Source organism: Prorops nasuta, unplaced genomic scaffold (assembly GCF_024137725.1).
Source record: "Prorops nasuta isolate Cenicafe-Biocafe unplaced genomic scaffold, Cenicafe_Pnas_1.2 PNAS00018, whole genome shotgun sequence".
Lineage (NCBI taxonomy): Eukaryota > Metazoa > Arthropoda > Insecta > Hymenoptera > Bethylidae > Prorops > Prorops nasuta.
In genome coordinates this window covers 4,715,776-4,730,319 of record NW_027116815.1, presented here as the reverse complement: position 1 = coordinate 4,730,319, position 14,544 = coordinate 4,715,776, and the positions used below count along the sequence as shown (strand labels likewise).

At 35.2% G+C, this 14,544-nt stretch overlaps 2 protein-coding genes across 4 annotated transcripts in view; one reads left to right on the top strand and one right to left on the bottom strand.

The window, feature by feature from the left end:
- Positions 1–6,904, top strand: part of LOC136780098 (signal-induced proliferation-associated 1-like protein 1) — a 35,121-nt gene extending 28,217 nt beyond the window's left edge. For all 3 annotated transcript variants that reach the window (XM_066738201.1, XM_066738202.1, XM_066738203.1), the window contains 12 exons: positions 74–541; positions 642–890; positions 975–1,370; positions 1,924–2,135; positions 2,225–2,466; positions 2,549–2,655; positions 2,726–2,960; positions 3,052–3,426; positions 3,535–3,804; positions 3,915–5,345; positions 5,441–5,629; positions 5,712–6,904. In XM_066738201.1, the coding sequence (XP_066594298.1) occupies positions 74–541; positions 642–890; positions 975–1,370; positions 1,924–2,135; positions 2,225–2,466; positions 2,549–2,655; positions 2,726–2,960; positions 3,052–3,426; positions 3,535–3,804; positions 3,915–5,345; positions 5,441–5,629; positions 5,712–5,913 (4,376 nt within the window). In that variant the 3' untranslated portion in view covers positions 5,914–6,904. The remainder of the gene's footprint in view (positions 1–73; positions 542–641; positions 891–974; positions 1,371–1,923; positions 2,136–2,224; positions 2,467–2,548; positions 2,656–2,725; positions 2,961–3,051; positions 3,427–3,534; positions 3,805–3,914; positions 5,346–5,440; positions 5,630–5,711) is intronic.
- Positions 6,905–7,295: 391 nt separating this feature from the next.
- Positions 7,296–14,491, bottom strand: Mnn1 (menin 1). The gene is made up of 4 exons (XM_066738206.1): positions 13,579–14,491; positions 12,693–13,003; positions 12,476–12,615; positions 7,296–12,059 (listed from the first exon to the last, which is right to left on the bottom strand). The coding sequence occupies exons 1-4, from the start codon at positions 14,162–14,164 to the stop codon at positions 11,258–11,260; spliced, it is 1,839 nt and encodes a 612-aa protein (XP_066594303.1). The 5' UTR covers positions 14,165–14,491; the 3' UTR covers positions 7,296–11,257.
- Positions 14,492–14,544: the final 53 nt, after the last annotated feature.

The window sequence follows — 14,544 nt, the reverse complement described above, 5'->3', positions numbered from 1 at the left end:
ATAATTGTTGGAACGATCAATGAATCACCGAGGATTTTGATATGTAAATAAGATTGATATATTTTTCATACAGGAAGCATCGATGTAGTTGCGCAATCTGTATCAGCCGGCGACAATCTGTTCGCGATGCTACAGGACTTCCGGTCCACGGAGGAGCGTTCTCCGGTATCCTCGGAGTACTCGAGGAGAGTGCAGGATAGCCAATCACCGGACGTTGACGAAGTTTGCGGGCCAACCGGAAATTCCAGTCCGAAACTTCGACTAAAGTTCAATAGACTTTGGGGTGGTAAACCTCCGAGGGGTGGGGAGGAAAGTTGCTCGAGCCCGATGATATCGGCGGATGTCGAAGAACGACACAGAAGACGAGCCTTCGCCCATTACGACTGTCAATCCTTAACGGCTAATCTTGGATACGCTGCAAAATTAAGAGGAATTCTCTTGGCAAGAAGAAGGAATACTGCTACCGGCGCTTCCGCTGCTAGCTCTTTGAGGGCGTCCACGCCGGACGAAGCTCCTGAAGAGGATTCAGGGGATGGCAAAGGTTCGCGATGTTTCGTTCAATTAATATTTGACAATTTTATTTCCATCCTCTTCCACACTTTTATAAAATATTTATTAAACGACTATTTTTTTGCATTCAGACAATGACCTTCTGGAGTCCTGCTCCTTCTTCAGGAATGAGATTGGAGGCGAAGGTGAACGAGAAGTTGGTCTTACGCGATGTCCCCAGTCCAATGGAGTTCACAGGCCACCACTTGCTTACGGAGTTTCCGTTCTCGAACCACCTCCAGGAGAGACCATGTGGAAACACACTTGTCCTCTGCAAAAGAGACCTCTGCCGATCGAAAGCGTCGATGAGGGCGCTCATTACTATCGCAGATATTTTTTGGGTAACTTGATTACTTCCTCTTGGATAAAGTGAGAAAATCGATTGCTTTATTCGTCAATATAATTGTTGGGTGAATTTGGTTCAGGCCGCGAGCATCAGAATTGGTTTGGCATGGATGAACAACTGGGACCAGTGGCCATCAGCATCAAGAAGGATGGGAATCAGTACAGAATAATCGTTCGAACTACGGAACTATTGACTCTACGTGGTTCAGTTCCGGAAGAAGCACTCGGTATCAGGCCACAGGGAAGGCTACCGACGCGAGAACTCTTGGAGCTGGTTGCACCGGAAGTTCAACTGGGCTGCCTCAGGCTGGGATTACCAGCGGCTGAAGACTCTCTTGCCAGATTAGACGAACAAGGACTTTCAAATAGATATAAAGTCGGTGTGCTGTACTGTAGGTCCGGGCAAAGGACGGAAGAGGAAATGTACAATAATCAACATGCTGGACCAGCATTTTTAGAATTTCTAGACACCATTGGTACGATCCTTCAGATTTTCCAGTTCTTATATTCATGGAATAAATATAATTTTTGTATATATAGAGAGAAAAATTGTCTACGCAGTCAAGTGCTAAAAACATGAATTATGATGCTTACCATACTCTCAATTATCTTTATTAACGCCGACTGTTACTTTCTAAAAGTGAAACGCGTAATTTTAGGTATTGCGTTAGAAGCTCATTATGCTCTTGTTTCTGGCGTTAATGTCAATAAAAGCACTTGGACAGTAATTATAGTAGTAGTGCGTATATGTAATGGAAAAATACTCGCTTAGATGGCTACTGACCTACTCACAGGTGCTTAAGCAATTTGAATTTTTCTGATCCATGCTTTGTTTCGTGTTAACGCGTTAAAATTTTACCTATAATGTTTTGTATTCTCCAGTAAAATAAATGGATTACTCCTTTAATAGCTTGCTATTTAATTACTCAGCTCGTAACGATGATTATTATGAGTTATTTTATGATAGCACTCATAAAATTAATTTATACAATCGATTTATGCCAATGATTCATAAAACTGATTTAACAGGCCAAAGAATAAGACTGCGAGGCTTCGAAGGATATAAAGCAGGTTTGGACACCAGAACGGACTCGACGGGAACTCATGCTGTAGCTGCCACACATCGAGGCGCAGAAATCACTTTCCACGTTTCTACGATGCTGCCATTTACACCCAATAACAGGCAGCAACTTTTGAGGAAAAGACATATTGGGAATGATATTGTTACAATAGTCTTCCAGGTATAAACTGAAAATCTAAAACAATAGAGTCATGAAATCTATTATTAGAGTTTGAGTCGCCAATGTCATTGATTGTTCATTTTTTTCAGGAACCGGGTGCTTTACCTTTCAGTCCTAGAAGAATACGTTCCCAATTTCAACATGTTTTTATCATTGTCAAAGGAATCAATCCATGTTCGGAAAACACGCAATACAGCGTTGCAGTTTCAAGGAGTAAAGAGGTGCCAATTTTTGGACCACCTGTGCCACCAGGTGCAACATTTTCTAAAGGAAAAAACTTTGCTGACTTTATTCTAGCAAAAGTAATTAATGCTGAGAACGCTGCTCACAGGTAAACTTTATTTAATGACAAAAGGCACACCTTTTTATGAAACTACTTAAACATGCAATAGTAATTATACTTCGTATGTTAGGTCTAAGAAATTTGCAACAATGGCTACAAGAACCAGGCAGGAATACTTAAAAGACTTGGCTACGAATTATTCGTCGACAACTATAGTGGAAACTGGACAAAAATTTTGTAAGTTTCCTTTATGTATTCTGCGAATTAATTCTATTGAATCAAATGCTAATTGTTATTATTTGTGCAGCTATGTTGTCCTTCAGTAGTAAAAAGAAAGTGGCAGTTCGTCCAAGACTTTCCTGCGACGCTTCTCAACGTGGTGCAATTTGTTGGCAAGTCATTTTAGAAGACAGTAATCAAAATACCGATTGTTATTTAGGAATAAGTGTAGACACCATTGTTCTGATAGAGGAACACTCTAGGCAAATTGTTTTTGTTACACCATGCATCAGCGTTTTGGGATGGCATGCTCAAACAAATAGGTAAGCAAACATCATAGCATTTATTTGTATACAAAAAACCAATCAAAATTGTTATCAAGTTATTAATCAATATTTTATTTTGTCTTCACAGTTTAAGACTGTATCACCATCAAGGTGAATGCATAACGATCCACGTTCGAGTAGATTACGGGGAGCGCGATGAATTAATGGAAATCGTTGCTCGACTGCGTGCAGTGACACAAGGAGCACCGGCCTCGGAGCTTTCGCTCAAGAGAAACAGCCTGGGACAGCTGGGATTTCACGTTCAACCCGATGGCGTGGTGACACAAGTAGAAAGCATGGGATTATCATGGCAGGCAGGTCTTCGACAGGGTTCAAGGCTAGTAGAAATCTGTAAAGTTGCCGTATCCACTTTGAGTCACGATCAAATGGTTGATCTGCTTAAGACCAGTGCTCAGGTCACTGTTACAGTGATTCCACCGACCAATGAAGGAAACCCAAGAAGGTGTGAAATCAATTTATGCTATTGTATCGCAAAACGCGAAGCCAATTCTTTATACAACCCTTTGAAAAATCTAACCAAGTGTTTATTTCTCTCTTATTTTTATTATAGAGGTTGTAATTTGCCTAATTGCCAATATTTGTCGAATAATTATGAAGGGGATTATGAAAACGTGACTAGTCCAGATAACAATACGCCGTCGCAACAAACAGCAATGTCAAATCAAAGAAGATACGACAGATCGTTTAGTCCTCCTAGATCTAGCAATAGTTCTGGATACGGAACTGGATCTAGTTCGCGATCATTTAACGATCCACGATTTCCACTGGAAGGTACGATGACCAGCAGCAGCAGCGGTCATAGTAGTGCCGATGATCGGTGGTGAGTAAACTCAATGATTATGCGTTCAATGCGAGGCTCGTTTGAGTTGCTTGCATTGTGAAATTAATAATTCATAGGCTCTTCACTAATTTAATATCTCTCTTATTCAGGTATGAGCTTTTAGAACCTCAAGATCAAGATCCAAGTCACCACCGAACAACTGGCACCCCTCCACCTCTACCAGCCCGACAAAACTATCAAGCGGTTACTCCGAACAAGGGAGCTCCCACTCCTAAAAAAGATAAAGAGTCTCATTATGCCAGTAGCAAGCAATTCGCAGAAAATTCCAAATATCACAATCATGATCATTACGGAAAAGAAAGCAATTATGTTTCTGCGAGAATGCTACAGGATAGACATGAAAACTATCAACGCCATTTAGAGAATGTTCATCGCTGTCAAGAACATGTAGCGACTAATTATGTTAAATTACAAAAAGAAAAGTATGAAACTAAACAGGAAAACCTTTACGTTTCACAAAGGGAGCTACACAAAAATGATAACCAGCACCATTCAGGGCATCAAAAATTAAATCTCTCTAATTCTCTGCCACTGATGCAAAATGTTAATTATAGCCTTCCAAAGTCTGGCAGTAACAATAATCTTATCAGGCACAACGATCATGAACAGATCAATTCAAAGTACGATTACGAAGTAAAACCAGATAGAAATTCTAAATATGATTTACAAGACGAGAAAGAGAGAGCTCATGAGAAGAGAAATGTTTCTTATGATTATCCTGAAGAGATATATGAGAGAAGAAATAGTAAATATGATCCTGATCATAAGTATGAAGTAGAAGTACCACCAAATCATAGAAATAACGAAAATGATCATGCACCAATCAGGTATGAGGTTCCGCACGATTTTAAGGTTGGCGAGAAGGTGACTTGTTTGAAAACTACAATGTCAGAGAGACCAGTCCCGCACAAGGTGAATGTTGAATACAGACAAACAAAAGAATTTGCTTCTAGCCTTCCGCCGGAAGTGAGAATTCCAGATCCCACCACAGAAGCAACCACTCTTCCTAGCGAGGATGAGCTTTCTAATGGATCGGGAAGTATTTCTCCAAGATTGAGAAGAGCCAACAAACATCGTGGAGGAAATTTGACACCTTCTAGCGGTAGCTCGAGAAATCAAAGTCCCAGGCCTAAACCAGGAGTAAGAAATTCACATAGAAACTCGGCAAATTTGACTTCGAGCACTCTTCAAGAAGATCTGATGAAGCTCATCAACCCAGATTATTTTTCTGACGACAACCAGTTAACGAATAATAATCTTACAAACAGTCTTATGGCTAATCAAAACTCGAATAAGATGAACAATAACATGCTAGAGATTCAAAATAGATGTAGATCACGTGAGAATCTTTGTGGTAATAGCGCTTCTACGTTAAGTGTATTGCCTACAAATGGCCAGGAAAATGGTAATAATGGTTCTGAAGTAATTTTAACCATGGCAAGACCAGCTCCTGTTATTTCCAATACGAGTACAGTGTCCAGCACTGCTCCTAGTGAAAATAAACTGTCTAAAGAAGAAAGGTATGTTACTGCTTTTGCTATTATTACTAAAGGGGTTCAATATTTAAATTTTTTAATATAGTAACAAGGTCTTAACAATAACATTTTTTTAACAGATTATCCCCAAGGGTCACTAAACCAATAAATAAGTCATCCAACAATTTACTGGTAAAAGATACGAAAAATCACGTAGATAATGATATGGAGTGCTGGCAGAATCGTCAAGTGGACTCCAATAGAAATAACAAACAATATCAGCAAGAGTGGTCTGATGGTAGATTAATTGAGGGATGCAATTCAATTCCGTAAGTTTAAAACTATATAATGAACGTACAATGTTAATAAATTGTTTCTCTGGGAAATACTTAAAAGATATCATTTTTGCAGAAATTCAGTGCCCGATTTGCAATCACACGTTTCAACTCTAGAGTTGAGAGTTGAACGGGAAACTCGTCGACGACTATCTTTGGAGGATGAAGTTCGTCGATTGCGAGATGAAAATCGACGATTGCAAGACGAAAGTCATGCTGCGGCTCAACAGCTTCGACGATTTACAGAATGGTTCTTTCAAACCATAGATCATCAATAAAATCTTTATAATCTTGCAAAGTATTTGCATCACACACCATTGCGATACAGAAAATATTTAAAATGTTATATTTTATTAATGCATCCATAAGAGTGAGCTATGGTTAATTTTTGTATCAAAATAACGATTGATTATATATTTAACGGAAGTTATTGAATTACATCGTCATATTGCTTCAATGACTCAACAAATATTAATTTTATCATTAATATTTTATCCAAAAATGACCATAATTTTGCAATAAAATTAAGGTACATTTATGTTCATTACGTATAAAGCAGAGATCGTGCAAATGTGGAGAAAAAAACCCGGTGGAGTTATTTTTCTATTTTTTTTTTTTTTTTCATAAATAAATTGATTGCGTTGAATTCTTAATTTAACAGACGCGTAAATGCAGTATTAGCATCCTTTTCTTTTGCACTAGAAAAACATTGTCACTTTTTTTTAACCAAAATCATTACAAATAATGATTGATACAAGACTTCGACAATGTTAAAATAAAACTCGTGTATTTATTTTCGATAATGAAAATTTGTTCAAAAACTATTTAGAAATGGAATTCTACGAGTTGCCTGTATTTTGTAAAATAGACGGACTTATTATTAAACGTAAACGTTAAGTTACCACCTTAGAGCGTCCGTACGAAAAAATGTATTTAAATAAATAATAAGAAAATTTACACTTAGGACACTTTTTATTAGAAGTGCACGTTAATTGTTAACGTTAATAAAAGCGACCAAATGACCAAATATTCTAATGTATTAAGAGTTTATTACTTCACAATTTATCTGTAATTTATTATACTTTTATATAACTCTTCATCGTACTATTAAGAGTCGAAAAAGGTAGAAAGATATTGAGAAACATATTATTTTAAGAATTATGTTATTAATTTCACCTTCGATCTCTTTGTAAGAAAATTTAATGTTTTCTTTGTATTGTACGACGGTGAGTAACCTTTTTATGGCATCCAATAAATAATATATAGTTCAAGAAAGTATTTATTTATTAATTCTCTTCTTATACCCAATGTTATTAATTAAAAAGGTTATGTAATTTACGGGATATCGAGAAGAACAATGAATGACTAATTTATTAGAATAAAATAGTTTATTATAATCCACAGAAAACACAAGACATTCCCATAATGCCTTATAATTTACTGTCTTGACAATTAACAATAGTTGCATTTTTAGCTTTGCTTATAAACCACGAAAATTTACAAATTATCAGTAATAATAAAAATTAAAACCGAAATGCCCTCCCAAGATTTTCATGGTTTTTGAACAAAGTCACTATTTTTGTTCGGCAATAAGGAATCATCGTTTCACTTTAATCATTTGAGCTCTAAATTTCCACGCAAAATTTTTGTCTTCTATCAATATGTATATTTTCTGGTTCTTGCAACGCATATCGATAAAAAATTTGCGATGTTAATTAAGTACGTATTCGTATTCAGTAAAACGTGTGCTCGCATGCCTGTTATTTATCGTAATTTACCGCTACTAGCTTCATCTTAAATATTCTTAAGAGTTAATATGCCCCGTGGAAGTAGATCTCAGTGACGAAATAAGTTCTGCGTAGATCGGAGTACTCTTACGAAGAATGCGCGATCACAAAGATTCTGACAACAACGATTTCTTGCAAATATTATATCACTGTATAGATATGCGCTAACTGACAGACTTGAGATTTTCTTGAAAGTTAACAATCAAATTTTATCAAAATCATACAAATTGTAAATGTGATTGTTAAAAGAGGCTTATGCTATGTTACACGAATGTATAAAAAATAGATTTACATATCTGAAAATGTATTTAAAAGACTTAATGGCTTAAGGAAAATCTATGTTAAAATGCCTCAAAAGACAATTTATTTCGAGTATGTTAAATAAGATTTAAACATATATAATATATCGAAATTTTGGCCAATGTTTTTCATGGCAATTTTTTTTTTGTTTCCATAATCCGCATCCTTGTGATCTCGCTTACAGTATACTTTAAAATCGACTAACGAAAGGCCCTGTTTAAAGGGCCATAGAACTACAGGACCAGATATATTTTGTACGCTAAAAACAATAATAAACGTCTTCAGACCACTTTACAATAATTTATTCATATATCATAGAAATTCGACCACCACACCCTTCAGGTAGCCTATGGCACAGCAAACTTTTTGCAATAATTAATTGTATTTATTTTGTGAAATCCAAAAGAATCTAATTAATGGTCTTATTGAAATTAGCGCACATCCGTCAACTACTTATATACTATCTTATAATCAATGATCAAAAATCAAAGGCAAGAAGTTTTAAAACAGCTTATTGAATAACAAAATATAAGAACGTCGTTGGATGACATACATAGCAATATAGTTACTGGTCAGAGTGAGAAGATTCACGGAAAAATGGAAAAATGGAAAATTGCTAAAATTCGATAATGTATAATTCATGATCTGTCTGAAATGTATCGAATATTAATTGTCGAGTCATTTTTATTGCTTTCTCCAAACGATGATCGAAAATTAATGTTGTTCGATAAAAAGAAACTCAAAGTTAAAGCTATATCTTACAAATTTATAAGATATTTATTAGTTTATGTTATGACCTCCAGAACAGAAAAACATTTGCATTCTCACAGTTCTTAATAATACTGGACACAACGAAATAAAGATTCTTGTGAAAAGTATATACCTTGATATTAAAGCAATACTATAAACACTGATCCCGAATTTTTGAATATGAATCAAAGAGTTCTACATTATATTCGTAGGTTTGTTCGTCTTAGATGCACTTTCTGCATACACATATTGGTTTTTATTCTTTCGTATAAGTTGACACAGTAAAAAGTGTACAGAAGATACAACTAACACTAACTAACCACGTGTGCTATTTCTAATACAAAAATACTGTTTTATTGCAGCACACGTTCTCGTATCTTGGTTTTTTTGCTTTGCAAATCCTTTTGCATATTCCAACAATTTTTATAATTATCATTAAATTATAAAAAGAATACTAGATATGACAATGATGATAAAAGACACTATAGTGCTTGGTAGAAGAGATTCTTTAAAATGCACAGACAATAATTAAAACATTACTGCCGTGCTAACTTTTTCATGGTTTCAGCGAAGTTATTAAAATTAAAATAATTTATATTTATAAATAATAATATTAATTTATATATTAATTTAATTTATATATTATTTATAAAGGTCAATTATAAAAATGTGAGAAGATTAAATTAATGGCTTAAAATGACTAAATGATATTTTAATATAATAATGACGATGAGACTACCAAACACTACCTGTCATAGTTTACAATAATAATACAATTAAGATGATTTTAGGAGTCAATATAATACAAAATTATACGATATTGGCAACGCAGTAAATTACAACCAAATCTCCACGACTTTCAGTTAACTTTCGATAAGCGGGAGGAGAAACGCTACTATGCGGTTCCAGAAAAATGTCGACCGTGATGCTGTCGTACGCTGCAAACTAAAACGGGCAACAATAGAGGTACGATCAGTCATCGAAGTTTTTCTTCTCTTTTCCTTTCTCTTTTACTCGTCATTGAGAGTTCGCGAGAATTTAGTACGCAGATACCACAGAAAACGGGCTAACATTTCATAAAATCGTACTTTTCTTATATCCTGTCTCTCATATGACTAAATAGATTAGTTAGTTTAAAAGTGCAACGTACATGGAAATCACCCATTCAGGAGTTGCAGGAATCCCGAAATAGGGAAATTTACAATTCGTCGGACAATTTTTGTTATTCACTACGATTAGAATGTATAATTATATTCATATAATATATATATTTATATATTTTATAGTATATATTCAGCATCACAGTAAGATAGCGCCTTTCATTATTAAGTGATCGATTCGGACCATTTATTTTTCATTCTCATCAACAATGTAACTCTACAACAATCCTTCTAAAAATTATGAAATAATTTCTTCTGTTCTTCTTTCTCACCAATCTTAGTTTGTTAATCATGTAATGAATAGATATATTGTTTTGCTTGTGGATACCCTTTACAAAGCGAAAAAGAATTTTCAATCTCATAAGCTCAACGAGTAAATTACTAATATTCTTAATAAATTTTATTTCTCAAGTCCCTCAAAGCCTAAAAAGTTTCATCTTTAATGTCGCAGCTATCGTGCGATGCAATGTAAAGAAAAATGCGTTGAGTAGGTACCATTCAACCGAAGACACCTTTACTTTTCTTAAAACGTAAAAACTAAATTCTTTTAATGGCATTTAATCGTAGAGGTACCTGCGATAGAATCGCGCGCAATTGGACTGTTAGTCTTTTCGTTCTTTCCCATCTCTAGCGACAAATAGCAAAGGAAAACTCTACAAGGAGACAGTTGTAATTATTCTGAAAATAAATAGTTATAAAAATAAGCGAGCATTTTATGCTTTAAATATCGTAGGTAAAACTTAGTATACTTAACACCACTTACGGAATGGAATGTGTGGTTTTCTCTTACTATTACTAAAAGCGTATTCTAATAAAGGTTCTACTACTGTGTAAAAACATTAACGACAACTTTGTCAATGACATAGGTGCAATAGCTCAATAGAAGAAAAAGTGTGTATAATAAATAAGAGTGCAACAAGAGTTTAAAAATACGGTAAAAATACCGATAGGAAAATTAATCATCTTAATTAGGATAAATCAATTAATTAGCTTACTGGCAAGTCAAAGAAATTCATAGAATAAATAACTACACAAGCTGAACTGCTTTTTATAGCAGTAGGTACAATTCGATTCCTTTACCTATTCCATCGCTCGTGGAAAAATCGAGACACAAAATGCACCATAGGTAAAATTGAATCAATAAAAGACTAAGATAAATTCGCACCCCTATCTTTCTTGAAATAAAATTAAATTCGCGGAAGATTTTGTACTTTTCTACAAAACTTTATATATTTTCTTCTAGCCATTCAATAATAAATCTGGCTATTTTAAACGCAATTTACGCCCACCCAGAATATCGTGTAAAGTAACACGAAGCAATAAAAAAGTTAGATCGCCAATAAATTAAGACTGAACGACACTTTACGACTCTGTAGATCGTGACATGTTGATAAATATTCACCAAAATCTATCAAGAAAAATCTAATTAAATTTAGCACAAATATTTATGTTAAACACCTTTAAATTTATCCCTGAGATGCTTTCGGATCAATTTTGCAATAAAAAAATTCCTTGTGATTTAAATGTGTTATTTTCTAAAAGCTTTTATGTTGATTTGTAAATAGAAAACATTTTTTTCCCCGAGCATCATTCAGTTTTTGAAACAATCTAAATCCAGAAGTATCTTAATCCCTTCTTGTTCTTTTCGGTCTTTGATGGATACCGATTTCGTCACCTCCCCTTGTCTTCTTTCCAATTTGCACTTGACTTTGCGCGGTCAACTGTAAAGAAATCGCGTGTGTATTTAATTTTTCAGCCAGCAATAAATCCTTTAATCCTTTCATCTTATGACTGTATAAAGTAATTTTCGGCTTTTCGTTCTCCGTATCTAACTCGACTTCTGGATCTAAATTTTCTTGAGAGGTGGAAGGTGCTACCGGTGGCAAAGCATCTAAAGGCGCCACGAATGGCTCTCCGCCTCCTTGAATAAGGTAATCTCGATTGAGTATCTTTTCGCTGCATGCAGCCGTTAACGCTTGTATACTGGGGTGCATGGGTGCTGGATTAGCTGGAACTTTTGACTCTAAGCTCTTAATAAAATCTCTAGTAGAGCTTCCTCTCTCTTTTGTCTTATAATAATTATTATTATTGTTGTTCAATGGCTCTTCAGGACTGACTTCTCTTTTTTGTGCTTGTTCCTCTTCGAGTTTCTCAGCGTCGTAACACTCGATGACTACCTGTGCTCGGATGCTCGCGTCAAATTTTGATATTGTATTTACCAAAGGTCTGGCCCAACCTATATGCAAAACTGGCGTATTAGCACCTTCCTCCCATTGACAAATTCCATCGTAGAACCTTAAAAGGTAAGCGAAGCATCGTGGTTGACGTAAAAGTCTCTCATCAGCCCGTACCGTATGGGGTATCAGCTCATTCGCGATTTCCAATAACTCCTTATAAATCTCACCATCGTCTCGCGAATAATCATATCTGTCGCACAATAAAAAGAGTTAAATACAAAGAAACACGAGAGTTTATTAAATGTATATGCAGTACAAGGCTTACTACCTACATCCCAAGAAGCTAAAGCACATTAGGAATGTTTGTGTATTTCCTTAGATTAAAGAACAAGGAAAGAAAACAAAAAATTACTTTTACGAAATTCTTTGTCTTAATCCTCGGATCACTATCATCATTCCCTCGCAAATACACACATTCAAATACACAAACTGCTCTTTCTTAATTTTAAATCATTAAACTTAAAACCGATTATTTCAGTTTTTATTAAAAATACGCTTTAGCATCAGGGACGGCTCATGTGATGTGTGACGTCTAAAATGACTATATACACACTTATTAGACAGCATATACATTGTGTCTTTTTAAATAATTGTAAGAATACTTACTTTCTTAAAACATCAGCTGCATCTGCCCATGAAGACAAGGCATTGGTGTGCAATCCATGTCTATAAAGATATCCACCCTGATAAGTATATGGATAAACATGGGCATTGCCATAATATTTTCTTGCTGATCTTATAGCTTCCTTTAATAAAAAAATACATTATATTAAACATTAATTTAAATGTAATAGTAAATAATTTAATGTAAATGATCATATACTTGAAACAAATCTATAGCAGGTGGTCTGCCAGGAGTAGGAGCAGCTTCTTCCAAATCACCTAAATTGCCAAGGGCCATTGGATATTTTGCTAGATGACCTAAGTCATAGAGAAGCCATAACAATTCTTGCTGAAGTAAAGCTACTTCTGCTGCATCTGCTGTAGCACTTAGACTAGGATTAATAGCAGAAACTATTGTTGCAACTTCCATTGCTCTTGTGCACACAACTGCTTGACCATTTACATAAAGCCAAGATCTGGATGCCACACCAGGCTCTACTGGCTGTCCACGTTTATCCTCATTTCCTTTTCCTATTTTCAAAAACAAATAAAGTTAGAACTTCTTAAACAATTTAATAAAGATATAAAATTTATAAAAGCGCATCAATCAATATTGTAATGCTTAAAAGAAGGCACTAAATATTTTACCCCCATATTAGAAATTATCTAGTGAACTAGGTGATGATTCGCATTTTCCATCAGGCCTCCATTAAAAACCTCTTCTGCTCAAAATTCCTCATTTCAAAATAAACAAATAAACTGAGTTTAATTTTGATAAATTTAATTTAGTAAATAACTTAAAAAAATCTATATTGAAAATTAATTTCATAAAATAAATTTAGACTGATTTCTTAGAAATCTTCCAAGTTTGCCAATTTGAATGTCTCCTTGACGAATTTCATGAAAGTTTCTTGAGATGAAGTTTGAACCTATAAATGCAGTTATTTTGATATATTTATTCACTTGCAATAGAGAACTTTTCTACCCAATAGCAAAGGCATGCTTAAAATCACAAGATTTCACATACACGAAACTATAGACAAATGCATTACAAGACGATTGAGCAAATACATTGCAATTTAAACTATAAAAGAATTTTTACATACCGTGCCATGTAACTTCAGCTGTTTCAGTTCCATCCTCTCCATACACAACCCAAGCATGATCCTCAGACATGGCAAGATGAACATCTTTAAATCCTAAGACCTGACAGCCTGCTACAACTGCGAAAGCTACACCAAAACAATCTAGCTTATTCGATGTCAAATAGCTGTAAAGACTCTGCAAATGTGCTCGGTCTTTATAATAACTTCTAGTTAGAGAATTCCATATGACATCGGACACTTTCTTGACAAGCTCCCTGGTAGCATACTTTGTGTCATAGAGTGTAAGATCAACTGCACCCTTAATGACAGCATGAAATTTGGAGTAAAGAGCTTCTGCAATGTGAAACTCAACTGCTGGAAGTTTTGGCTCATCGTAGACGGTATTTTCCTGTGGCGTAAAAGTACGATTGCAGGTTAGGGAATTCTCCACTGCTCCAACCAAGATGGACAAAAGAGCCAAATCAGGCTCGGAAGTATTTTCCAGCTGATTTTGGAAGATCTGCACGATCGACGAAATACTCTGAATGGGGAAAAGAGCCTTATCGTCGTCTCGAAAGCCCGCCATGTCGCAATTGGCAGGCAACATACGCGATTTGAGCCCTTCAAACCTCAACTGTCATTTTATTTTCCTTCTTTCTTGACAGAAATCTTTTTCAGATTCCTATAAGATATGAGTTTTTTTCAACATCGACCAACCAACCCCGTTGGTCAATCGTTTCTCACGATTTTCCAAAGTTTCACCCTTCAAAGTTTCACATTTCCGTATCACGAAAACCGCGACTATTCTTCTGCTCTAGCGGTTCTATAGCTGTTCTAGCGGCGCGCCGCCACCGCCACCATAATTTTTATTCCGTCCATATTCCGTCTTTGCTTCACCTTGCTTCTCTTTCTCTCATATGTAACAAAGCAGCTACCACCAATACCATTACTTTTACCTTGAATTAAAAAGTAAAACTATACAGTTTT